The 24,881-nt window shown below is 41.8% G+C and overlaps 2 protein-coding genes across 26 annotated transcripts in view; both read left to right on the forward strand.

The window, feature by feature from the left end:
- Positions 1-20,831, forward strand: part of USP54 (ubiquitin specific peptidase 54) — a 152,223-nt gene extending 131,392 nt beyond the window's left edge. For 7 of the 16 annotated variants that reach the window (XM_059900127.1, XM_059900133.1, XM_059900131.1 and 4 more), the window contains 7 exons: positions 45-164; positions 1,096-1,291; positions 3,105-4,486; positions 12,714-12,832; positions 13,449-13,589; positions 17,288-17,474; positions 19,523-20,831. In XM_059900127.1, the coding sequence (XP_059756110.1) occupies positions 45-164; positions 1,096-1,291; positions 3,105-4,486; positions 12,714-12,832; positions 13,449-13,589; positions 17,288-17,474; positions 19,523-20,082 (2,705 nt within the window). In that variant the 3' untranslated portion in view covers positions 20,083-20,831. Of the gene's footprint in view, positions 1-44; positions 165-687; positions 774-1,095; positions 1,292-3,104; positions 4,487-12,713; positions 12,833-13,448; positions 13,590-15,830; positions 15,968-17,287; positions 17,475-19,522 lie in introns of those variants that run through there. The other 9 variants (XM_059900132.1, XM_059900135.1, XM_059900141.1 and 6 more) reach the window with 7 other exon arrangements.
- Positions 20,832-22,796: 1,965 nt separating this feature from the next.
- The window catches only part of PPP3CB (protein phosphatase 3 catalytic subunit beta), a 47,442-nt gene continuing 45,357 nt past the window's right edge, over positions 22,797-24,881 (forward strand). For 6 of the 10 annotated variants that reach the window (XM_059899337.1, XM_059899342.1, XM_059899338.1 and 3 more), the window contains exon 1: positions 22,798-23,017. In XM_059899337.1, coding sequence (XP_059755320.1) covers positions 22,933-23,017 — 85 coding nt within the window. In that variant the 5' untranslated portion in view covers positions 22,798-22,932. Of the gene's footprint in view, positions 23,018-24,881 lie in introns of all 10 variants that reach the window. The other 4 variants (XM_059899345.1, XM_059899346.1, XM_059899340.1 and 1 more) reach the window with 2 other exon arrangements.

Consider the following 24,881-nt stretch of genomic DNA (forward strand, 5'->3'; position numbering starts at 1 on the left):
TTGGAACAGATTGTTATGAAAATGAAAAGTGCTGGCCCTTTCAGGGAGGAGTGACGGCTTTGAGAGGTCCCTACAAGAGGCAGATTCAGTGTTTGAAGAGTCGCTGCATCTGGAACAGAAGGGAGACTGTGCTGCCGCTTTGGCTCTCTGTAACGAAGCTATCTGTAAGTAACTTTAACCGCTATGGCTATGGCACTTTTGACTAACTTCACAATAGGTATTATTAGTGTCGTCACTCAGATAGGATAAAAACAGCTTTTAAGTCTCCTCACTCTCACTCCCCCAAACTGAGGCACTTTAGCTATCTTTTGCCCTTCAGATTTCTAAATGTGCTAGGTGCTGTCACTGTGGCCTATGGATATTTACTGGAAAAGCCTCAGCAGGAGTCTACAAATGAACTATCCAGCCAGACCTACCTTCTAATCCCAAAATAAAGTTAGATCTCAGATGTGAGGTTAGTCTGCTCTTTCTCTAGTTACTGACTAGTGAGGTGGAGCTTAGGGCAGAGGAAATGAATAAATTGGCTGTGACTTCCCAGGCCTGTGACTTTGTATTGCATATTTGATTTTTTATGTTTCTCCCCTGCCTTCCTGCTATGCTGCACCATAAGGTTACAGCAAGGGACTAAGGCTTAGAATTTGTATCTGGTTCTTTAATGTGACCCACAAGAAACTGTGTTCTATAAAGACAGATGCAGGTTTGGATCTTATTTCTGCTGTTGGCCATCGGGAAGGGGGAGATGGGAGCAGAGAATGGAGACCAGAGTCGGACAGGTCAGTTGCAAAGGACAATGAGAGTGGCAACGTCTAAGATGGAAGCACCAGTTTATCTTCCTGACTCATTTTAGTTTAGTTTTTTGTTTGTTTTTTAAATTTGAATTAACCTGTTTGGCCTCCATGGCTTCCATGAATGTTCCTTATAGCCAGAGGCAGCTCTGTGCCCTGGACAGCATATGCATGGTCCACGCCTTGTATTCCTGCTGCATATTTTGAGTTTTACTGCATATCTTTGCTCATTTTTGGTTGAATTTTATTCTTTTTATTTTTGTTTGTATTTTTGTGTTCTGTTTCTGCTATATTTTCTTTTGCATTTTAGCTAAACTAAGACTTGCCCTGCATGGTGCCAACTCTAGCACGCACAGCAGAGCCCTAGTCGATAAGAAGCTGCAAATCAGTATTCGAAAAGCACGGAGCCTGCAGGATCGCATGCAGCAGCAGCAACCATCTCAGCCGCCGTCGCAGCCCTCAGCCTGCCTCCCCTCACAGAGGGGAGCCCTCCCTCAGCCAACAAGGTAGTGCCTGGGAACCATTGTAGTTTATGGACGCCAGGGGAGAAAGTGACCATGGGTGCTCCATAGCCAGCTCTCATTGTCTTGGCGACTCCAGGGGAGAGAGAAGAGTCCTCTGAAAAGATTTCTTCTCTCAGGTCAGACATACAATGAAAAGCTCATCCCACTGCTGGTCCTTTTCTTAATAGTTCTTAGAAAGATGCCGAAAGTATAGCATAATAAATAGACCACTTGTCTATATTTCCTGTGGGTGAGTTAGTCTCTGGACTTGTGTAATAACATGATTATTAAATTTGTACCTATTATGGTCTTAGACATGGCAATCTGAGTTACATTTCACTTTGCAGTAGAAACCGTGTGATTTATTTTGGGATTTCAGTGCTTCCTGTCCGTCAAGGAAGCAGAGAAAGCAGTCTTCCTTGCTCTGATTGATCCGTTGAGAGGAGACACAAAGATTCCCTTTGTTTTGCTTCCCTATGGTCAGGAGTAGGAAAAAAGTCCCCATGGCCATTGGTGTAGTTTCCCCATTTTAGCCCTTGAAATTGGCTGTTACTGAGAATAGATAGATTTAAGTAAGAATTAATTTTGGCTGTTAACAAGCCTGAGTAGTTTTCAGACTATAAACATTATAAAAGAAGCTAACATTTTTTTAATATTTGCTCAGGCACTAAGCTGAACACTTTTATGTTTTATTTTATCTAATTCTCACAATAACCTTAGGAGACAGGGATTACTATTTAGCAATGGTTTATAAATAAGAAAACTCAGGCTCAGAGAGGATGAGATAAGTAAGGTACCCAGGATTACTCAGCTAGTAAGTGGTAGAAGCATGGAATTCAAATCCAGGTCTGTTTGACTCCATTCGGCTTTCCTTATAAGTAATATCATATTCTTCAAAATGTTGTAAGGGTGATTGAACGACTATGCCCACCAAAGTTTATAGTGTATTATCATTCAAATCTAATGCTCATAGCTAGGATCTTCCTCTTTCTTCTTTTCTCCTATTGTTTACCCCACTCGCTGAATGCTAATTTGAGAATCTGGTCAGAGATGTGTTTTGATTATAAGCAATTTAGGCAGCTAAACTCTTTTCAGAAAACTTCTGCCATTAGATGTATGTGAGTGATTGAGGTTTTATCTAAGTGCTTCTAGCCCGGAGTTCTTTAGGTCAGAAATACAAAACAATTAGTAAGAAATCAACTAACTGCGGTTAATCCCTACTTCCACTCCCAAATCTCAAGAGAGTCACAGCACATTACTTTGGGGAAATATCTCAGTAAATAAATACAACCAAATCCAGATTATAAAAATACACTTGAAATGGTTGATTTTTATATTAATCCCAGGAGCCCAAATCATCCTGTACTCCGTAAATGTGGCCTTCTGGTTCTTTTGGCTGATCTGCCTCTCAGGACCCTAGGGATGAGTGGTTTCTAGGCTTTGCTTACCTTCTACTGTTATTTGCATATGGGATGAGCAATTTTTGTTTTTGAATTTGTAAGTAGAATATGATTGGAATGGGACTTTACAGGGAATGAAGAACATTAGCAAGAGCTTTACTTACTATTACTGTGGGCAACTTTGATGAGGGTATTTAATAAAGAGAATTAATATTACCTGTTACTTAGGTGTGAGCTGACTATGTGCCTTCTCTTGTGAACCTCTGATCTGTTGACTCTACTTATGCTTGTCTTTCCATTTATTTTCACCATTACCTCTGTGAATAGCTAGAAATGGGAACCAAATGAACAGTTATTTTTGTAAATGATCTTGTCAATTAAGACAGCTTATGACTGGCTCTCTCTATCTATTTCAGTGAACAGCCTATCCCGCTCCAAGTATTGTTAAGCCAGGAGGCCCAACTGGAACCCTACATGAATACAGAGTTTGGGGCCAGTTCTTTCATCCACTCACCCGCTTCCTGCCATGAGTCACACTCGCCATTATTCCCAGAGTCATCTGCCCTGTCTGCTCCACAGCACAATTCCTCCGGTGGGTCTGCCTCGAACCTTCTTACTTCTGTTGAGGTGGACAGCATTGACCCCTCTGTGTTCCACAGGCAGGGCTTACATAAAACACCAGGGAGAACTGAGAAGAATTCTCATCATGGTTGGAAACCAGAGGGTGAGCTGCAAAGCTACAGGGGGGATAACAGCAGCTGTACCAGGTTCCCCCAACAAGAAGGAAGAGGCACTGATCAAGAACAGCTATTCCAAGAAAAGAGGGATCCTGCTGACTCATCCCAGGTGATGCCTTGGCTACTACAGCCAACTGGAACAACCACCTCGGAGAGAGGAGATGCACACAGACTAGGCTGTGGTCCTTCAAGTTCATCAGCTCAGCCCAGCCTTTCTCTGTACAGGGCCTGCCACCCCATAATGCCTGCTCCTTCCTCATCTGTGCTTCACTCTCCTAATACCTTACAGAAAACTAACCAATGCCTCCAAACCCAAAGCCTCAAAACTTCATTGACTTCAAAAGTGGACGGAGGCAGCGAGGAGCCCTATAGGCCAGAGTTTCCTACCACAAAGGGGCTTGTCCGCTCTCTGGCAGAGCAGTTCCAGAGGATGCAGGGCACCTCCACAAGGGATGGTACAGGTTCCCAGGATAGAAGTTTGCCAAACAGTCGAAGGAAGGACTCTTCCCTTTCTGACTCAAAGCCTCCTTTCCCACAGGGTCAAGGGAAAGGTCATTGGCCTTGGGCAAAACAACAGCCCTCGGTGGATGGTAGGAACAGACTGCCTTCCTGGGGAGAGCCTGCTGATCATCCTTCTCTTGCCATGAACTCTGGGCTGCCTAATGGTGAAACTTCTAGGGGAGGACAGTCCAGGTTGGCAGAGTCAGGTATTTACCATGGGAAACCGTCTCAAGTGAGAGATGCTAGGCCTAAGGAGCTGGGCAGCAGTGTCGACTTGGGGACTTCCTTGCCTTTGGATTCCTGGGTGAATGTTACAAGGCTTTGTGATTCTCAGCTTGGGGTCCCTGGGCCAGGAATGAAGTCCTCCCCTCCTGATTCCCATACCTGTGTAACCTATCCAGAAAGAAACCACATCCTTTTGCATCCACATTGGAACCTAGACACAGAGCAGGAGACCTCAGAATTGGAGTCTCTCTACCAGGCCAGTCTTCAGGTTTCTCAATCTGGCTCTTCTGGATGGGGGCAGCAGGAAGTGGCCTGGAACCCACTGAGCCAAACAGGTAAGAATGCAACCAGGGGCAGGGGGTGTGGGAGGCATAGAAAAGCTGAAGGCCAGGAAGATAAGATCAGAAGGGGGATGGTGTTCTATGTAAATAATATCCTCAGCTTAGGAGGCGGCAGTAGAACTTCTGACTTTATTCATAAAGACTTCATGACAAGGGCTAGACATTTTTCTGACATTCTAGACATTCTAGACATTCTAGAGTGGAGAATGGGGGCAGAATCATCACTCACACGCTAGTTCCCTCCTTCTAAAGAGACCAGTGAGTATTTGCCCAGGGCTGCTGTAGTATGAATGCTAAGGAGTGGTTCCTAGGCCTTTGAGAGTGACTCAGCATGAGGTATGGGAGGCTGAGAGGAAAAGTCATTCTTCTATGGCTTAGGAACAAGCTCCAACTTGCAGTGAGGATGTTCACATTGAGCCACGTCTCCAGTGTGGCATATCCAGATCGTACTGAACCAGCAATATCAAGACCTTCCCTGATCCGTTCAGGAACTACCAGGTTTAGAATTTTCAAGGTGGTATGCTTGTAGGGTACCTGTTCACCGACTCTTTGTGAGGTTATATTGTGTGAAGAGTGAAGTCTAATGTTAAATGCACAGCACAGAATTAGTTCTGTAAACTGAAGACACGAAGGATATTTATAACTTAAGATTGATGTACTTAAGAACTCCAAAGCCTGAACTATTGTTGTGTCTCCATCATTAACTGTCAGTAAAAATTTGGACAAGTCATTTAATATCCAAGTTTTTACCTATAAGATGAGAGAATTGGTTCAATGATTTTTTTTTTTAAAGATACCTTCCAACTCTTTAAATGATATGTATGATTCTGTAAAATTAAACTCAGAGAAATTTATCTTCAGTTTAGGTGGTATAGTTCTTTGCATGCAGCCAACCAACATTCAATTATAGCCAAATAAGTGGTTATTGAAAATCTGCTATATTCCCAGGAGCATCAGAGTGGGGGATATCATATAAATATAAGATTTAATATTAAGATATGTTTTTTAGGATCTCCACTCTAGTGTAAACTTTGCAATAACATTTATTAAGTGCTCCTTAGGTATTAATACATAGGACAGGGCAGTATGGGAAGATTACAAAGGATGAGGAAAAGTTGGAGTTTGCCTCAATTAGCTTCCTCTCTAATATAAGGGAGAAAGAATATACAAATGTCAAGTATTTTAAGAATCATAAACACATATAAAAATATATTGCAATTAAAACTGAACTAACCAATTGAATGTCAAACATTATATTACAAACAAAACAAAACAAACCTATGTTACCCTACATACCAACATTTTTTATTGTAGATGGTTTTGAAAATATATAAAGTAACAAAAATCATTGATAACCCCGGCAGTAGTTTCATGAGTTTACTTCTGGCTTTGGGTTGCCGCCCCCCACCCCTGGTTGACATACTTTTTTTTTTTCTAAATTTCCCCTAGTTTACTTTTTTTTTTTTTTTTTCACACACACACACACACACTGTATTTTATTTTTACAAGAGATAAATAGACTGACACCAAGCATTGTACATGGATGACCACAACAAAAGCAACAATGATTGCAATTACCAAACATGAAACACACTCATACTATGTCATAATATTGACATTCAGTCCAGTAATCCTCCACTGTAACAGCTCCTTTACTTTGCAGTGAAAATTGATTTGTATATTCTTTGCCTCTGAGTCCTTGTGGGATTTTTTTTATTTTTTTTTTTAAATTCAGACAGAAAGTCACAAAAATTATACTCATCCTCATCAGTTCACTCAGTCCCATGTAATTAATTTTTTTTTTCATCTTGATCTTTTGTTAGCACTTTTATGTGTTCATCAGTTTTTCATTAGAGTTCTGAAAATGCTTATTCATTCAGTTCAGCAGTACAGTCAGTTACCAGAAACCTGTACTTGTCAGAGTCTTTTCCATGAATTTCTTGAAGATGAAACCCTTTTATAGGAACATATTTGCAAAATCATCAGAGTACACCCAGAACTGTCTGTAAATGACAAAAGACTTAAAAATGACCACAGTTAAAGATTTGATGAAAGTTTATAATAATGCAGTTGACAAGAAAATTAGTTATTTCTGAGATATACATTTTAAAGTAATAACTAGGATTATTACTTATAACATTATACCAGAACATATAAGATTTTTAGAAATTTCATGTAATGTCTGAAACATTTATATTAACATATTTCCATACATATATCCATACAAATACAAATATAAGATTTTTAGAAATTTCATGTAATGTCTGAAACATTTATATTAACTTTTTTTTTTTCTAAATTTCCCCTAGTTTACTTTTTTTTTTCTAATTAATTTTTATTGGAGTATAGTTGCTTTACAATGTTGTATTAGTTTCTGCTGTACAGCAAAATGAATCAGCCATACATATACATATATCCCCTCCCTTCCGGACTTCCCTCCCATTCAGGTCATCACAGTGCACTAAGTAGAATTCCCTGTGCTATACAATACATTCTCATTAGTTATCTATTTTATACATAGTATCAATAGTGTAGTGACATGCTTTTTTTTAAAATTGAAGTATAGTTGATTTACAAAGTTGTGTTAGTTTCAGGTGTACAGCAAAGTGATTTAGTTCATATATATATATATACACATATATATATATATGCGTGTGTGTGTGTGTGTGTGTGTGTATATATATATATTCTTTTTCATATTTTTTCCATCATAGGTTATTACAAAATATTGAATATAGTTCCCTGTGCCATGTAGAAGGTCCTTGTTGTTTATCTATTTTATATATAGTAGTGTGTATATGTTAATCCCAAACACCCATTTTATCCCTCCCCCTCTTTCCCCTTTGGTAACCATAAGTTTGTTTTCTATGTCTGTGAGTCTATAGTATTTCTGTTTTGTAAATAAGTTCATTTGTGTCATTTTTTTAGATTCCACATATAAGTGATATCATATTATATTTGTCTTTCTGTGACTTACTTCACTTAATATAATAATCTCTAGGTCCATCCATGTTGCTTCTGGTTTTGTTTTTTATGCATATATACTATATATTTATTTGTTTTGTTTTTACAAAAAGCTGGATTATAATATATGTATATAGTTTAGTCCCATGATTTCTTACATTATATCCATAAGCATTTTCCCTTTGGAAAAAACTACTTTTAATGACTATAATATGCTGCATATGAATACACCATAATATATTCAACCATTCTACTGTGGTTGAATATTTAGGTTACTTAAAATTTTTTGATAATACAGCACTGTGATGAATATCTTTCTACTTAAGAGTTTGGCCACATTTCTGATAAACTCCTTAGGATAAACTTTTAGAAGGGTAATAACTAGTTGAAAGTTATAAACTTAAACAAATCTCTTGATACATACTGGCAAACTCAGGAAGATTATACTTCTGAAAACAGTATGAAAGCGTACCTACCAACCATTAATTTTTACTTAATAGTGAACAAAAACTAATTTTAAAAATCCAGTTAATGAATCAGTCCTCAAAATAACTTGTCAAACCAAACTAGGCTTTATTTTGGTTAGAGTCTCTTTTTTAAATTGAGTCTTTCAGAACTGACGTGGCAGAATAAAGAAGAGATCAGTGGAATAAATCAAGAAGTAGACGATGAAGGAAAATGCAATTAGGATCCATATATGACAGAATATATCTTTAGGGGAGTCTTCCTTTATCTTATTGTAAAGCATTTATTAAGCACCAAATTACTTTTTTTCTCCAATTTTATTGATATAGTTGACAAATAACATTGAAGTTTCAGGTCTACAGTGTGATGGTTTGATACATGTATATATTGCAAAATGATTACCACAGTAAAGTTAGTTAACACAGCCATCACCATACCTAATTACAATATCTTTCTTTCTTTTTTTTGTGGTGAGAACATTTAAGATTTACTGTCTTAGCAACTTTCAGGTATATAGTAATACAATATTGTTAACTATAGTCACCATGCTATACATTAGATCCTCAGAACTTATTCATCTTATAACTGGAAATGTGTACCCTTTGATCAGCATCTCCATATTCCCCCCACCCCCTGGCTCCTGGCAACTACCATTCCATTCTCTGTTTCTATGAGTTTGGCTTTTTTAAAGCTTCCACATGTAAGTGTGATCATACAGTATTTGTCTTTCTCTGTATGACTTATTGCTTTAAAAAAAAGAAAGCTTTATTGATATATAATTTATATACTGGACAATTCACCTATTTAAAGTGTACAATTCAATGGTTTTTTAGGATATTGACAGAGTTGTCCTTCCATTACCACAATCAGTTAAAGTGTTTTTTCATCACCCCCAAAAGAAATCCTGTACCCATTAGTATTCACTCCCCAGTAAACCTCTAATCTATTTTCTGCCTATAGATTACCTATTTTGGACATTTCATATAAATAGAATCACATAGAATGTGGTATTTTGCAACCAGATTAGTTTTGACATGACTATAGTTCCTAAAGAGTTATGTGAACACTGCCCTTGACCTATATTCTAAATTTCATAGTATTTTGAAGTTGCTCACACATCATCTTAAAAATAAAAAATAACTTTTTGTTATGGAAAACTTCAAATATATTCTAAAGTAAAGAGTAAATGTTATAATCACCCCCTTGTTCTTATCACTAACTTCCACGGTGATTATCTTGGCCAATTATCAACAGATGGCTGATTTTGATTTAGCGACCCCTCCCCCCGCCCCTGCCACTTTCCCTCCCCACTGGATTATTTTAAAGCAAATCCCAGACATTATATCATTTCCTCCATAAATAGTTTGGAATGTATCTCTAAGAAATAAAGACTCTTTTTTAAAAGGCAGAACTATAATATTATTATACCTAAAAAATTAACAATAATTTCTTAATATAATACAGTGACTAGCCAGTATTCAATTTTTTTCAATTGTCCCACAGATGTCTTTTCACAGTTGGTTTATTTCGAATCAGAATCCAAACAAGATCCACACATTGCATTTTGTTGATGTGTCTCAAGGCTTTTTTTAAGCCTGTAAGATTCCTGTCTCTTTTTTCCCCTTGCCATTTATTTGTTGAAGAACTTTGGTCATTTGTCTTCCACGTTTTAGATTATATTCTAGGAGAGATTTTTTTGTTGTCATTTTGTTTTTAAAACATGTTCTCCTAAGGCCCTCTTTTTCCCTATAACTTGGTACTTAGGGCTAGAAGGCTTGATTCTTGATTAAAATCAGGTTTACTGTTTAAAAATAAGAATATTTCATAGGTAGTACTTAGACTTCTTATATCATATCAAGAAGTACATAACGTCTGGTAGTCTTTCTTCTTGTTACTATTGATCAGTGAGTAGATGTCACCTTAATTCTATCAAATCGAGAAGTCCCCTCAACAGTACTCCTTACAGAAGGCCACCTCCACCTCTGTTTAAGTATCTTTAAAGGAATCAGTGTCTACTCTCTTCAGGAGGTTCCAATGGCTACCTTCTTGTCTAGGTAGGAATCACATTTGACTTGATTAGAGGAGCACCAAATTCTAACCATTACAGCTGTAATTCTTAAATCTGGCTGCCCATCATAGTCACCTGAAGAATGGGTTTTTTTAAAAAAAGAAGAATTTGGGCTTCCCTGGTGGCGCAGTGGTTGAGAATCTGCCTGCCAATGCAGGGGACACGGGTTCGAGCCCTGGTCTGGGAGGATCCCACATGCCGCGGAGCAACTAAGCCCGTGAGCCACAACTACTGAGCTTGCGCGTCTGGAGCTTGTGCTCCGCAACGGGAGAGGCCGCGACAGTGAGAGGCCCGCGCACCGCGATGAAGAGAGGCCCCCGCTCGCCGCAACTGGAGAAAGCCCTCGCACAGAAACGAAGACCCAACACAGCCAAATATAAATAAATAAATAAATTTATAAAAAAAAAAAAAGAAGAATTTTATTATTATTATTATTTTTAATAAATTTATTTATTTTTATTTTTATTTATTTTTGGCTGCGTTGGGTCTTCGTTGCTGTGCACGGGCTTTCTCTAGTTGCAGCGAGCAGGGGCTAGTCTTTGTTGCGGTGTGCGGGCTTCTCATTGCAGTGACTTCTCTTGTTGCAGGGCATGGACTCTAGGCACATGGGCTTCAGTAGTTGTGGCACGCGGGCTCAGTAGTTGTGGCTCACAGACTCTAGAGCAGCACAGGCTCAGTAGTTGTGGTGCACGGGCTTAGTTGTTCCGCGGCATGGGGGATCTTCCTGGACCAGGGCTCGAACCTGTGTCCCCTGCATTGGCAGGCAGATTCTTAACCACTGCGCTACCAGGGAAGCCCAGAATAATTTTATATAAATGGGATCATAGCACACATGATTTTTGTTCTTGTTGTTTTATATTTATTTATTTATTTTATTTTATTTTTGACTGTGTCAAGTCTTAGTTGTGGCATGCAGGATCTTCCGTTGTGGCACACGTGCCCCTTGCTGCGCTGGGCGGGCTTCTCTCTAGTTGTGGTGCACAGGCTCCAGAGCGTGCAGGCTCCAGAGCACGTGGGCTCAGTAGTTACGGCGCATGGGCTTACTTGCCCCATGGCATGTGGGATCTTAGTTCCCTGACCAGGGGTTGAACCCACGTCCCCTTCATTGGAAGGCAGATTCTTAACTAGACAGCCAGGGAAGTTCCCATGATGTTTTTATTATAGACAATTTTTGTTTCTCTCTCCTTCCCTCAAATCAATCCCTACCATTTATCCCCCACCACCTTCTCAGACAGTAATCTAATGTGCATCTTTCTGTATTTCTCTGTTCATATAATCCTATATAGATCTACATATATAGTGTTTTTTTGTTTGGGGATAATATCACAGATTTTTTTCCTTTAACTCAACAATACTTGATGAAAATTCCTCTAAGTCATCTAGTTTAACTCAATTCATTCTTTTTAGTGGCTGGACAATATTTGATATTGAGTATACTGTAATGTATTTAGCCATTCTGCTATAGATGGGCATTACTTTATTTCTAGTTCTTGGCCACTACGAACAAAGCCGCAATAAACAGATATTTTTGCTTCTTATTCCCAGGAGTAGAACTATTGGTTAAGAGGGTAAATATATTTTCAGTCTTAATGGTTATCTCTAGATTGCTTTTTAGGAAAACTATAACATTTCACATTTCCTCCAACGATGTTTGAGGATATTCTCCCACACTTTTTGTGGAAACCTTTTAAAAATAAATATTCCCAGGCTCCAACCGGAAAGATTCTGATTCAGTAGGTCTGCGGAGAGGTACACAAAGCTGTATTTTTTTAAAGTTCTAGATGAATCTGAGGTAGTATTGGAACCACTGCATTTAAGCACAAGGAAATATTGAAAAAACTGGCCTTCTAGCCTAGTATCAGCAATATCATGCTTTAGCCAGGGACACATATTAGAATCAAAATATCAAATCAAGACATGAATTGGCAATAGACATATATATCAAATGTAGGTCAAGGATGTGTGCATTTTCAGAATGGAAGGCTTAGTTAGTTGTATTGGGGCGAGCCCCTTGGGAGTCACATATCCAGCTTGGAGCACCTCATCTCTTAATAGTCTTGCAAGATTTTGAGGAGGAGATAAACATTTAGAATTTGTTTAGAACTTAAGTGAAGAAAAGAGAGAAGCTAATGGGGGCAATAAAAGAGCACTGCACATACAAAATGTTGCTGAAGAGCTCCTGCTCATAGTATATAACTGGAAGTGTAAATGCAGAGACTTTGAGTTTTAATCCTGGTTAAACTTCTTACTACTTGTCAGATCCTGGAACTCATTTTCCTGCTTTGTAGAATGAGGCGGTTTAATATGTGATTACTATGATAATTTTCAATTCCTAACCAGACTGGAGATAATAGTTCCTTTGTCATCACAGACGCTCTAGAGAATCACTATATCAGATAATTTCCTCTGTATGTATTATAAGTCTTGGGCCCAAGGCTGACAGAAGCAAAGCTGATTATATTTACTATTCAGCTATCTGTCCACAGAGCCCTTTCTCAACAAGGTTCTTCAAGGCCTGTGTTCTGAGATCCTTATGGCCTTATAGGAAGCTATCCATATTCTGAAACTCCTGTTTCTACATTCCAGGAGCCCATCCTCCAGTGGATTCAGAGATGCATATTTGTTATTTAATGAAACAAGAATTCCTGAGTTTTGTGCTGCCAGGCTGAGTTTAGACTCCAGGAGAAGAGATGGCTTCAACTTGTATTATGTTTTCCTCCTCAGGCTCTACAGATGGTGTAGGGAGGAGGTTGCGCTCAGCCCCTGGCCTTGATCTCTCAAAGACCCCGACAGCAGAAATGGAGCACAGTCTCCATGAAGCCAATACAGTGTCTACTTCTCAGGTAGCCACCTCAGGTGCTAAAGTTTTGGGCATGGGGTGATGTGTTGGGAGAGAATTATGGAGAGATATGAGTGGTAGGGTTGGTGGTAAAGCAGCAGCATGGTAATGTGGGGCTATTGGAAGAGAAGAAGGTCTATGATTGGGCTTCTTCTCCTTTTTTTTTTTTTTTCTTTTTTTTAACATCTTTATTGGAGTATAATTGCTTTACAATGTTGTGTTAGTTTCTGCTGTATAACAGTGAATCAGCTCTACATATACATATATCCCCATATCTCCTCCCTCTTGCATCTCCCTCCCACCCTCCCTATCCCACCCCTCTAGGTGATCACAAAGCACGGAGCTGATCTCCCTGTGCTATGCGGCTGCTTCCCACTAGCTATCTATTTTGCATTTGGTAGTGTATATATGTCAGTGCTGCTCTCTCACTTCGTCCCAGATTGGGCTTCTTTTGAGTGAGAGGAGATTGCCACATGGCCACTACCTTTTAAATACATCTAATTCAGATATCTACTAGTGAGTCTTACCCTATTCTCTCCCATATCCCTCGGGACAGGGTCTGTGGGAAAACCACAGGTCTGGTGTTATGTGTCTGCCTGTGTGTGTCTGTGTGTTCGAAGGCTGCATCTTGCCGAGGCCCCAGCAGGGAGTGTGGGGAGGATGATCAGTATGGTGCAGAGAACTTTCGGCACATCTCACACAGTCTCAGTGGCACCGTTGTCTCAGAGAGGGAGGAGGTCCCAGTCTCTTCCCACAGTTTTGTAAGTAGAATCAGGGTCTATCTATTCAGAGCATCCTCTTTCTCTTGCTAGGTAAAAATATACTGCAGGTGAAGGGGCAGGAGAAACTGAAGGTTGTAATCTGGGGGAAAGCCATGTGCACTCAGCAAAAATGAGGACACATAGTCATTATTTTCTTGACACGCATTTACTTGGAGCCTAGAAGAATGTCCCTTCTCTGTAGCAGTTCTGGAAGGTGTATTATAGGCTTCCCCAGGATGAGAAGAGTACTAGCAGCCTCAAGAGGAGTCTCGGAGAAGCCACTGCTGCTGACTGGGTCAGCACCCACTGTACTAATCAAAGGAAGAAGAGAAGAGATGGGATGGAGTATTTTTTTGCCTTTTCTTCTCCATCCTAGTACCTGACTGAGTGGGGTCCAGTGTGCTTTCAAGCTGAAATGAAGCATGTACATTAGCAAGAGAAGGAAAATGATTTAAAATCCTCATCCTTGGGGCTTTTCATATGGGATTAATGCAGTAATCTGTATGTGAAAGGGACAGGGACACCCAAGTCAGCAGAGATCAGCAAACTCAAATAGGTTCAGTGGTTGGGTTTCTAAAACGTGCCTCTTGAGAATTTCACACACTTGCCCAAGGCAAGTTGAATTTTTATTACAGTAGGGGTCAGGATACAAAGCACCAGTACATTGAAGCATGCTCACCAGGTCAGTTTGATAAATACTAAAAAACAGGTCTTAAATATGTGACATAAAAATAAAAAGGTACAAAAAGAAAACTGTCTCTTCCACCAGTTCTTCAGATCCAGCTTCTTTCCCTAGAGGTAGTCATTTTTTCCAGTTTATTGCTCATAAGTTTCTAAAGAGCTCTGAACATTCTTTTTGGAAAAGGTGGTCTTTTCTTCCCAATATTTGTTCTCATATACCTTTAATGGCGAATTGTTATTTTCCTAGGAGAGTTGGCTTCCTTTGTCCTGACTTCTGTATCATTCATTTATTCATTGATTCGTTCTTTTTTTTTTTTTTTGATGTGGACCATTTTTTTAAAGTCTTTATTGAATTTGTTACAAAATTGCTTCTGTTTTATGTTTTGGTTTTTTGGTCGCGAGGCATGTGGGATCTTAGCTCCCTGCCAGGGATCGAACCCGCAACCCCTGCACTGGAAGGCGAAGTCTAAACCACTGGACCGCCAGGGAAGTCCCGATTCATTCTTTTAAACAAATGCTGTTTGAGCTTATGTTCTAGGTATTGTGCCGGATGCTGGGGAAATGGTGGTGAGTGATCTAGATACAGTCCCTGCTCTCATGACTTTACAGCCTACTGGGGGAGACAGATAAATAAACAATTGTAATATAATATGATAGGATTTAATGCTATGGAAGCATAATAGAGGGGACATCTAAACCAGGCTTGAAGAATCAGGGAAATCTTCCTGCAGGAAGTAAAAAGAATGTAGCAGATAAAGGCACCTGAAGCAGACATTAACTGAGTTAAAAGAAGCTCATTGGTATGGCATGATTAGAGTCTGGTGAGGGAAGGATGGAGAGTATTGACAAGTGAGACTGGAAAGACTATAAACAAGGGTCATATCATGAACCACAGTAAGGAGTTTGGGAGGATAGAAGTGGACATACTGGAGAGCCAATTAGGAAGTAAAAATTAATGTGTTTGGTACCTACTTGCCTGGATATGGGGAAAGGAGAATCAAGGATAATATCTAGGAATTGTGGGTTGATAATGATAATATCTGAGGGAGGAGAAGCAGGAATATATTTGGGGGGAGAGATATCTGCAATTTTGGATATATTAAACTTGAGTGGAGATAGGTATCTGGTAGGCCTTTGGTTGTGAGACATATAAACTTGAAATTGAGATTCAAGAATCATAGCCACTAAAAAGAGGAAAAGAGTATTACAAAAAGAGGAGAGGAACCAGGACATATCCCTGAAGAGTATCAGATTTAAGGTGGTTCTTCTGAAGAACCCCAAAAGGAGACTTGGTAAAAGAGACCAGAGAGATAGAAGGGAAACCAGTGAAGAGTGGTGTCTCTTTCTTCTATGGCTGTGTCACATGCCGAGAAGACTAGCACCTGGTCCTTATGCTATATGGTAAATGCCTACCATGTGCCATGCTGTTGTTAGGTGCTATGAGCACACACTGATGGAACAACACAAAATATCTTACAATCTAGTAAAGGAAATAAGATATACTGGCATATAGATTATTTTATTTAATATATTATTTATTAAGTGCCTGTAATGTTCCAGGAGCTGTTCAAGGTGCTGGGGATACTGGAGTGAAAAGAAATGTATTCTACTAGGAGAGAAAGACAATAAACAAGTAAACCCCAGACAATGTGTGATAAAGAAGAATAAAACAAAGGAAGAGGATAAGGAGTAAAGAGGTAATAGTGGTTATTCTCAGGGCTATTTTTGATAGAGTAGTGAGGGAAATCAGCTCTAAGAAAGTAACATTTGATCAGAGACCTCAGTGACATGAAGGTGTAAGCCACGGGAAGAACATTCCCGGTAACAGAAACGCAGAGTGTAAAGGCCCTGAGGTGGAATGAGCTTGGTGTGTTTGAGGAACGTTAAGAAGGTTAGAGTGTAAAAGGCACAGGAATGGTAGGAGATAAAGTGAGAAAGATCAGCATTGCCCTATCACATAGGAACTTGCAGGCCACACTAAGGAGGTAGTGGGCTGGAGATAGGAAGACTAAATTGGAGGCTGCTGCAGTGGTCCAATTGAGTTTAAATATAAAACCTATATAGGTAGAAATGACATTACATGGCATAGGCAACTAATGGAATTGTGGAAGAAAAGTGCAAAATCAAGGGCAGTGTCAACATTTGAGTCTAGGTGACAAGAAAATATGGTACCAGGAGGAGGAGTTTGGAAGAATATTGGTTCAATTTTGGACATATTAGTGTTTCATATGTTAAAGGGGATATTTCTGAGATTTTGCCACAGAAGCGAATGTTGAATGGAGTATAGAGCAGGTCATAAGCATCAATGGGTACAAACTTGACAGGCAGCACCAAAGTGGAGACTGTGGAGTGTAGCAGTAATGGGAAAGATGGAATAGAGAGTTTTTGATTGTACATTTAGTGAGATATATATTAGTTCCCAATATTTAGAGAGAGTGTAGAATTTTCTTTTTCAATCTCTCAGGCTTTCTGAATTTCTCTCATTTCTTCTCTATTTTTAATTTCTTAATTTTTAAATTTTTAATTATGTATTTTTTTAGAGGCTTTTGTTACTTTTTTTTTTTTTTTTGGCCATGCTGCACAGCTTGTGGGATCTTCGTTCCCTGACCAGGGATTGAACCCGCACCCTTGGCAGTGAAAGGGCATAGTCCTGGACCACCAGGGAATTCCCCTCTTCTCTATTTTTAAATTTCTATCACAATCTCTCTAATTCTACTATTAGCATTAAGGAGTTTGCTAAAGACCTTGATGTTAGGTTTGGGAAGGTGAGGGTTATGAGGAAGATAGATTAAGGGAAGAGAATCTGTAGTTTGGTGTCTCCAGTTCATAGTGGTCAGGATGTTTCCTAGAGGGGCTGATAGGGAGAGTGACAAGTAAATTGGATCCCTCTCTAGATTAAGGAATGCTTGTACTCTAGTTCCTTCCATCTCCCCCTGCTTTCCTCACTGTTTACCCAACCATATCCTGCTGTGTGTTAATCCTCATCTCTATGTTTTTTTGTCTTGTCTCATTATAAGGATTCATCAAACGCGAGGAAAAAGCCTTTGGAAACCGGGCACCGTTGTTCCAGCTCCTCTTCCCTCCCTGTCATCCATGACCCTCCTGTGTTTCTCCTTGGTCCCCAACTCTACCCATCCCAACCACAGTTCCTGTCCCCAGATGTCTTGATGCCCAGCGTGGCAGGGGAGCCCCATAGACCCCCAGGTAACTCTCCCCCCTATCTACTATTATGTGCTGGAATGTGGTACATTTCCAGGGACTTGGAAGAATCAAATCAGTACACCTGTTGGGGGGTGGGGGAAGAGGGGTCACAGGTGGGGTTGTAAAGGGATATGAATTACTGCTTTAAAGATGAAGCATTGATCTAGATGAATTATGATTGAATCATTTCTTGGGCAACATGGTCTAGACCAGAGCTCCCAGAATCTAACTACCCATGAAAATGAATTGCTTCAGTCATGATAGGATATGCTTTTAAGTGACCAAGGGGAGTTAATACCCAGTCTTTAGGATCCCCCAAAACAGGAAGTGTCATCTCTATCAGCTAGTGTTCTCTCCTTCTATCCCGAGTCTCAGTTGAGCGATGGTCTAGGACAGCGGTCCCCAACCTTTTTGGCACCAGGGACCAGTTTTGTGGAAGACAATTTTTCCACAGATGGGAGGGGTGGGGGGGATGGTTTAGGGATGATTCAAGCGCATTACATTTATTGTGCATTTTACTTGAATTACTATTACATTGTAATATATAATGAAATAATTATACAACTCGCCATAATGCTGACAGGAGGCAGAGCTCCAGCGGTAATGCGAGTGATGGGGAGTGGCTGTAAATACTGATGAAGCTTCGCTTGCTCTCCTGCTGCTCACCTCCTGCTGTGTGGCCTGGTTCGTAACAGGCCATGGACCGATAGCGGACCATGGCTCAGGGGTTGGGGACCCCTGATCTAGGAGGATGAGGAGTGAATGGGAGACTTGGAAAGATCCTTGGAATATCCATGCCATGTATAGAGACCCAGACAATCCTGGGGAAGGTGGACAGTATCCTTTTGGCTTTCTTTGACCCTCCACAGCTAGATTTGTTCCTTTTCCTCCTTATGGGCCGAATCTACAGTTTAAGGCAGTGATTCTCAACGGGAAAGGGGAGGTGCTACTGGCATCTTGTGGGTAGAGGGGCCAGGGATGCTGCTAAACATCCAGCAATGCACAAGCAGTTTCCTTGCACACTCCATCCCACCCCCAAAACAAAGAATTGTCAGCCCAACATATCAGTAGTGCCGAGGCTGAGAAACCGGTCTGTGGATATGTAAATCCCCAGGGCAAGGGATGGTTGTCATTCTTAGAACAGAAGATAGAGTAGTATTGTTGATATTTGTGTCCAAATTTTAGGGAGCTTTGGATATGCAGGCCTTCTGGATAAATGGACTGCATGTTACTCAGTGGAACAGCCAGCTAGCCAGCCTCCTTTGACAGTTATTAGGGGCATCTGATTAGTCAGGCAGCATTTGTTGCAACTTGTTCTGCACCAAATGCTACAGTGAATACAGGGGAGAAAGAAGGCAGCTCTCTGCTCTCAAAGAGCTCAGAGTTTCAATAGTCAGATATACATATGTGTAAGTATAGTACAGGTGTTGATGGAATTTTAAAATAAAGAATGAAAAATATTGTTTAGAAGTGATTTTTGGAAAATTAGTTATTTTGTTTCTTTTAGGTAAAGGGGAATCAATGTATAGAAAAGGCATTCCACATTATGTATGTGGGAGTGGTGCAAACAAAAGCAGAGATCTTGGAGAATGAGCAAGAATGTAAGCAGACACAGCTTAATTTCAGTGAAGGTACCATGTTAAGAAAAACTGAGTGATGCTTTGGAGTGGTGGCTCTAAGGAGTAAAGTTGTCACAGTGAGAACATACATTTGCAATATTAGAGAGCCATTTGTGTGTGACTGTGTGTGTGTGTGTGTGTGTGTGTGTCTGTCTGTCTTTTGGAGGAAGGATTATAGTGCAGTGAGATAGAAGTATGGCAACCTCCAGGAGACTGTTTCATTTGCACAGGTTGGAGGTAAGAGACTTGATTTTAATGTTTATTAAGAATTTAAAAAAATGAGATTAAAAGCAAAGCTAGGTTCCTTCTTTCCCTTATGTGTATGTTCTTGGAGAGGTGGGGAGTTGGAAGGAACAGCCAGAAATGGTCCTCTGGAAAGGAGAATGGTTTTACTGAAGATGCTCAATCGTTGGGTTTCTTTTCTCTTCCCAGGAACTTCGAGGAGTGTCCAGCAGTTTCTGGCTATGTGTGACAGGGGTGAAACTTCCGAAGCGGTCCAGCACACAGGAAGGACTTTGAACTACCGGAGTCTCCCCCATCGTTCCAGAACAGACGCCTCCCGGGGAGCATGGTCAGAGACCAACCAGCATATTGGCGCCAGATTCCTGACTACTCCAGGGTGCAAGCCTCAGCTAACCCACACTGCCACACTACCAGAGAGACACCAGGGCCTTCAGGTTCCTCATGCACAGCCCTGGGAGGATCTTTTCCATTCACCCTCCCACCCTCCCATTGTTTACCCTGTGTCCCTACCGCCAAGCAGTCTTCGTGTACCCCTGAGGTCAGCTTGGAATTCAGGTCCTGTTCCAGGGTTTCGAGCCCCTGGTCCTCGAAGGGTGGATATGCCCCCAGATGATGACTGGAGGCAAAGCAGTTATACCCTGCAATCTGGGCACAGGAAGACAGGGAGAGAGGAGTTTCTGTTTGTTCTAGCAGATGCCCCTGGAAGAGAGCAGATCAGGGCTAGAGCCCTGCAACACAGCAGGTGGTAAAGGTCACCCCTTTCCTCTCCTGGAGCCACAGCTTTCTCTGTTAAACTGTACTGCAGCAGAGTTGGTACCCTGAATCCGTGCTGGGGCTGTGCTAGTCTCATCTCAACATAGAGTTGGCACCTTCTCCTAGGGGTGCCAGGAACTGCTAAAGAGACCTGGCTCTTTGAGAGGGAATATTTGAAATTCCAATTTCCATTCACCTAGCAAAAGGAAGCAGCTGCTGTTTAGGGCTTTATTTGACCCACCTTAAAGATGAATCCATATTACTCTGGACACTAGCCATTCCTTAGGATCTTAGGGTCACCATTTTATTCCTGAATACTCTATGCCCCCACCTCCACCTGAGCCCTCGTATTCTGTTCCCTATTATATTACCAACTTGTTTGTTTTATCCACCTGTCCCTATTACCTGACCTTCTGTCTTCCCAATCCCCCATCCTTGGAGGGACATGTAGCCCTGTAGTCTCGGTCTTGACCACATCATTCAGGCTAACCCACCTGCCCAGATTGTCCCTCTGCCCTCAGACTTTTGGCCTAGAATGCGAGGCTGCCAACATAACAATTGCTCTTCTGAACGGATGGAGTCAGGCACACTAACATACCCTCCTGTCCTCAGCAGCAGAGCCATTACTGCCACTCACTCAGTCGCCATTGTAAACCCTGAGAGTCAGCTGAACTATTTTAGGGCCAAACATACTGTTTTTGTAAAGTATTTTTCATTAATAAATCTATAAGATAGTTCTATTTAATTCCTTGTCACTTAATTGTCTATTTAATCCCTTTTGTATACTCTTGCTCTTTTGTACTGGGGTGGGGAAGCCTGGAGAAGCAAGAAATACCAATTCTCAGTGGCCTGGGGCTCTGTATATGGCTTTTGACTGAGTGAAAGTGAGGAGCCAAAGAGGAATTGAAGGATAGTTGAAGGGTATATATTCAAGGTAGGAATCAATGGGTCCTAATATGGAGTGACTTTCCTTGTTATTATTGCCGCTAGTATATTTTCTATCCCTTTCCTGCCAAGAGGCACTCAACACATTACACACTTTCTCCTTCCCTCGTTAGGGAGATTTTCTGGGGATTCAAACTCCTCTTACAAACTCACTCCTGGTCTAGGTACTCTTGGTGCCCTCCCTCTACAAGTTTGTGATGTGCCTCGTATCCTTTCCTTGCTCTCTTCCCATGGCTGCCCCTCCCCTTCCCCTGTGGAATTATTGCACTTCCATGCCAGAAAGATCCATTTTCACCCCTGCCTCACTCCCAAATTCACCTCCCTCTAAAAACTATTCTGTGAGTTCCCTTTGCAAAGAATACTCACTGGGCATTTCTCTTCTCTTTTACCCCAGCTCTCACAATCACTGAGATTGACGAAATGAAGAGGTAGAAAGGTGCTCTTTGAGACCTTTGAACAACTGCTTATCTAATTATCACCATCTATTATGAACAGATTCTGAGCACATGTAGTATTGAGCAGGAGGATGGGCAGGCATTTCTCACCCTATGCTACTTGAATCCTATGCCATCAAGATATATAGATCTTAGTGGATATGCTGGTCTCTGTTCATGATCCATTACCTCTCCTGGTGTCATACACACACTCTTCTTCTAATAATTATTGATTGAACAGTCAGTTTTTTTAAAAAAATTAATTATTTTTGGCTGCACTGCGTCTTCGCTGCTGCGCACGGTCTTACTCTAGTTGCGGCGAGCGGGGGGCTACTCTTTGTTGTGGTGCGCGGGCTTCTCATTGCAGTGGCTTCTCTTGTTGTGGAGCACAGGCTCTAGGTGCGTGGGCTTCAGTAGTTGCGGCACGCGGGTTCTAGAGCGCAGGCTCAGTAGTTGCGGCACGCGGGCTTAGTTGCTCCACAGCACGTGGGATCTTCCCGGACCAAGGCTCGAACCCGTGTCCCCTGCATTGGCAGGCAGATTCTTAACCATTGTGCCACCAGGGAAGTCCCGAACAGTCAGTTCTTGTACCACTACTCCGTTCCCCATGAATGTCCGTCTCTATAAAGTTTCCATAGAAAACCTGGGCCCACATTTCTGTATATGCAGAGAAATACCCTGTGAGGTATTTCTTATGAGGAACTAATTTCCAATTCCCTACTTACTCCTCTGCCTTCGGAATCTCTGTTTTCTGAATGAATCGAGAGGGAGGCTGTGTCCTTTTCAGGTGAATTCTGTACTCTTTGAACATCTCTTGGTGTCATCCCTTCCTTTCCTCTTACCTGTTTTGATTCTTAACCCTTGGAGCCTAGTCTGCTCTACCTGCATTGTTACTCTGTGCCTCCAGACTCTTGACAGTTCCAGGCTCTAAACACAAGGGTCAGTCAGATTCTCTCTCAGACTCCATTCTGAACTGTTGCTTTGCTCTAGAATCTAGACTGCTTCCTCTATTTCTCCTGTCAGTTACCAACCAAAGTACCCGGATTTGGTAGGCAAATTGTTATATATTTTTTCTCTATTAGTAGGAGATTCTTAGGTTTGATCAAGTCTCCCCATCTTACTGGGAGCTCCATAAAAGCCGGTGTCGTGTTCCCTAGCACTCATTCACCGCAGCAACTAGATGCAGACAGCCGTCTCTTCTCACTCTCTTTTGTTTTTGCCTGCCCAGAATTTTCACCTGATCCCTTGGCTCGTCCCGTTTCTCTCCTAGCCTTAGTAATTTTGCCCAAGTCCCTAGAGCCTGCTCCGCCCCCGCCCCCGCACGCGCGGTGCATGCCGGTCTTAGCCCCTCTGTAGGGAAAGAGGGTCCGCCATGTTCCCCGGCGGCGCCGCCGCTTGGCTCTGGTAGCCGCCGCCCCCGCCCCCAACCCCGCCCGGGCCAGCGCCTAGCCGAGCCCCGGGCCCAGCATGGCCGCCCCGGAGCCGGCCCGGGCTGCACCGCCCCCACCCCCGCCCCCGCCGCCTCCTCCCGGGGCTGACCGAGTCGTCAAAGGTGAGAGGTGGACGAAGCCCTGAGGGCCTGGCCTGAGGAGGTAGCTGTGTGAGGGCGGGCGGGAGACCGTCCCCTCCGGAGCGGGCCCGGAAGGGCGGGCGAATGACTGGCTGCCTCCCTTGGGGAGTGGCCCCTGGGCGGGCCCCTGCTGGGCTGGGCTGAGTCGGTGGCGGCGGCTCCGAGGTGTCTCGCTTGCCTTCAGGCCGTGGCGGGGGTTTCGCTCTCGGGGTCTCCTATCCGAAGGGGTGAGGCTACTAGTCTCAGTGAGCCCCTTTCTTTTCCTGCCCGGTCTGTCAAAAGCGGCCCAGAGGCCGCGATTAGCTTCCTGCACCGCGACAGCTGCACGCCTGGCTTGCCGGGGCGGACCGAGGGGCTCGGAGACCTTCAGCCACGCGGGGCCGGGCGATGAGCAGTCAGAAATCACTTCGGCTTTGGCCCACGTCTGCTCCCCAGTGACAGCCGTCTGCCCTATTCGCGCCTAGTTAGCGCCAGCCGCAGGGGTTCGCGCTTGGCCCTCAGGTGTCACCCCGCGCGGAAGTTGGGGGAACTGTGTGGGATCGGACAAGGGTGAAGGGACGAGCCAGAATTTGGGGGCCCCGGCTTTAAGTGCAGAATAGATGGAAAAAAGACAGCATAAAAGAGAAAAAAGCTTCAGGGATAGGAAGCATTTACGTAGAAAACCGTCACCACTCTTTGGTCAAAGGCCAAGAGGGGTTAGCCCTCCGTTGCAGGCAGACACCCACACACTCCCCCTAGAAGAAAAAATTAAATATTTCTCAGCTAGTGCAGAATTTATGGTTGTTTAACGACCATAGGTCAGCAGATTAATTTAAAATAGAGAAATTGAGGGCTAATTTAGAGTTGCTTAAGATTTCCACGCTCTCTGGGAGAGCCCATCAACTTCAAGCACTGCTGCGGAGGTGAAAAGCACAATTTGAAATGCTTTTTCTTTATCCTGTAGCTTGGTCAATAAATTGAAATCATTTTAGAATAAAGGTTTCCTTATTGTATCACATTTACTTTTGAAAGATAGATACTTCTTTTATTTATTTTATTTATTTATTTCATTCAGCTTCTTAAGTATGCTGGCACAATGTAAACACTGTTAGCCCAGTTTTGGAAATCTGACTAGACATGTTTCCATTAAAATATTTAAAAACAAGAAAAACTTTTCCTTTGTGTTTTTTTAATTTTAATTTGTCAATTCGAGTCTCCTTTAATAATAACACTAATTTGTATCTAGGCTATGAAGATAATTTAAAAAACTTAATAGTATATCTGTTCAGGCCAGTTATTGGAATGAACTTAAGAAAGAGTTTATGGAATCCTTGTCCTGAGAAATCTTTTAAAAAAGAGAAAGAAAAAAGATTGGTAGTTCAGGCATTCATCCTATCGTGAAATCCTGAAGTTCTGTGGGGGTGGGAATAGGAGACATGGGCTGCCTGTTAATTTGCTGACAGTATACTTGTGCTGTCTGTTAATTTCCCTGGGTACTTTTCACCCTACTGTTAGATGGGACAACCAGTCACATTGCTGAACAGTGAGTTTATGCTCTCTTTATGCTTGTGAATCTTCTTGTTTCTTGTCATATATGTGGTAATATTTCCCTTGTACTGCTTTAATACAGTAAAAATAAGATTCCAGACATAAGGCATATTCCTTAGGGGTGAGTTTTGAATGCAAGACACAGTCATGTTTGCAGTTTATTGGTATGAAATAAAAGTCATTTGATTTAGGTAAATAGGAGTTTGTTGGTATAGAAAATTATAGTTTAGTAGAGCTCATGGATATAAGATCTCATGTGCTTCGTAGTATATTCTTCAAGACAACTTTCATTTTTTCATGGAATTTGTTAGGTAGTTGG

The sequence above is a fragment of the Balaenoptera ricei genome, chromosome 16 (genome assembly GCF_028023285.1).
Source record: "Balaenoptera ricei isolate mBalRic1 chromosome 16, mBalRic1.hap2, whole genome shotgun sequence".
Lineage (NCBI taxonomy): Eukaryota > Metazoa > Chordata > Mammalia > Artiodactyla > Balaenopteridae > Balaenoptera > Balaenoptera ricei.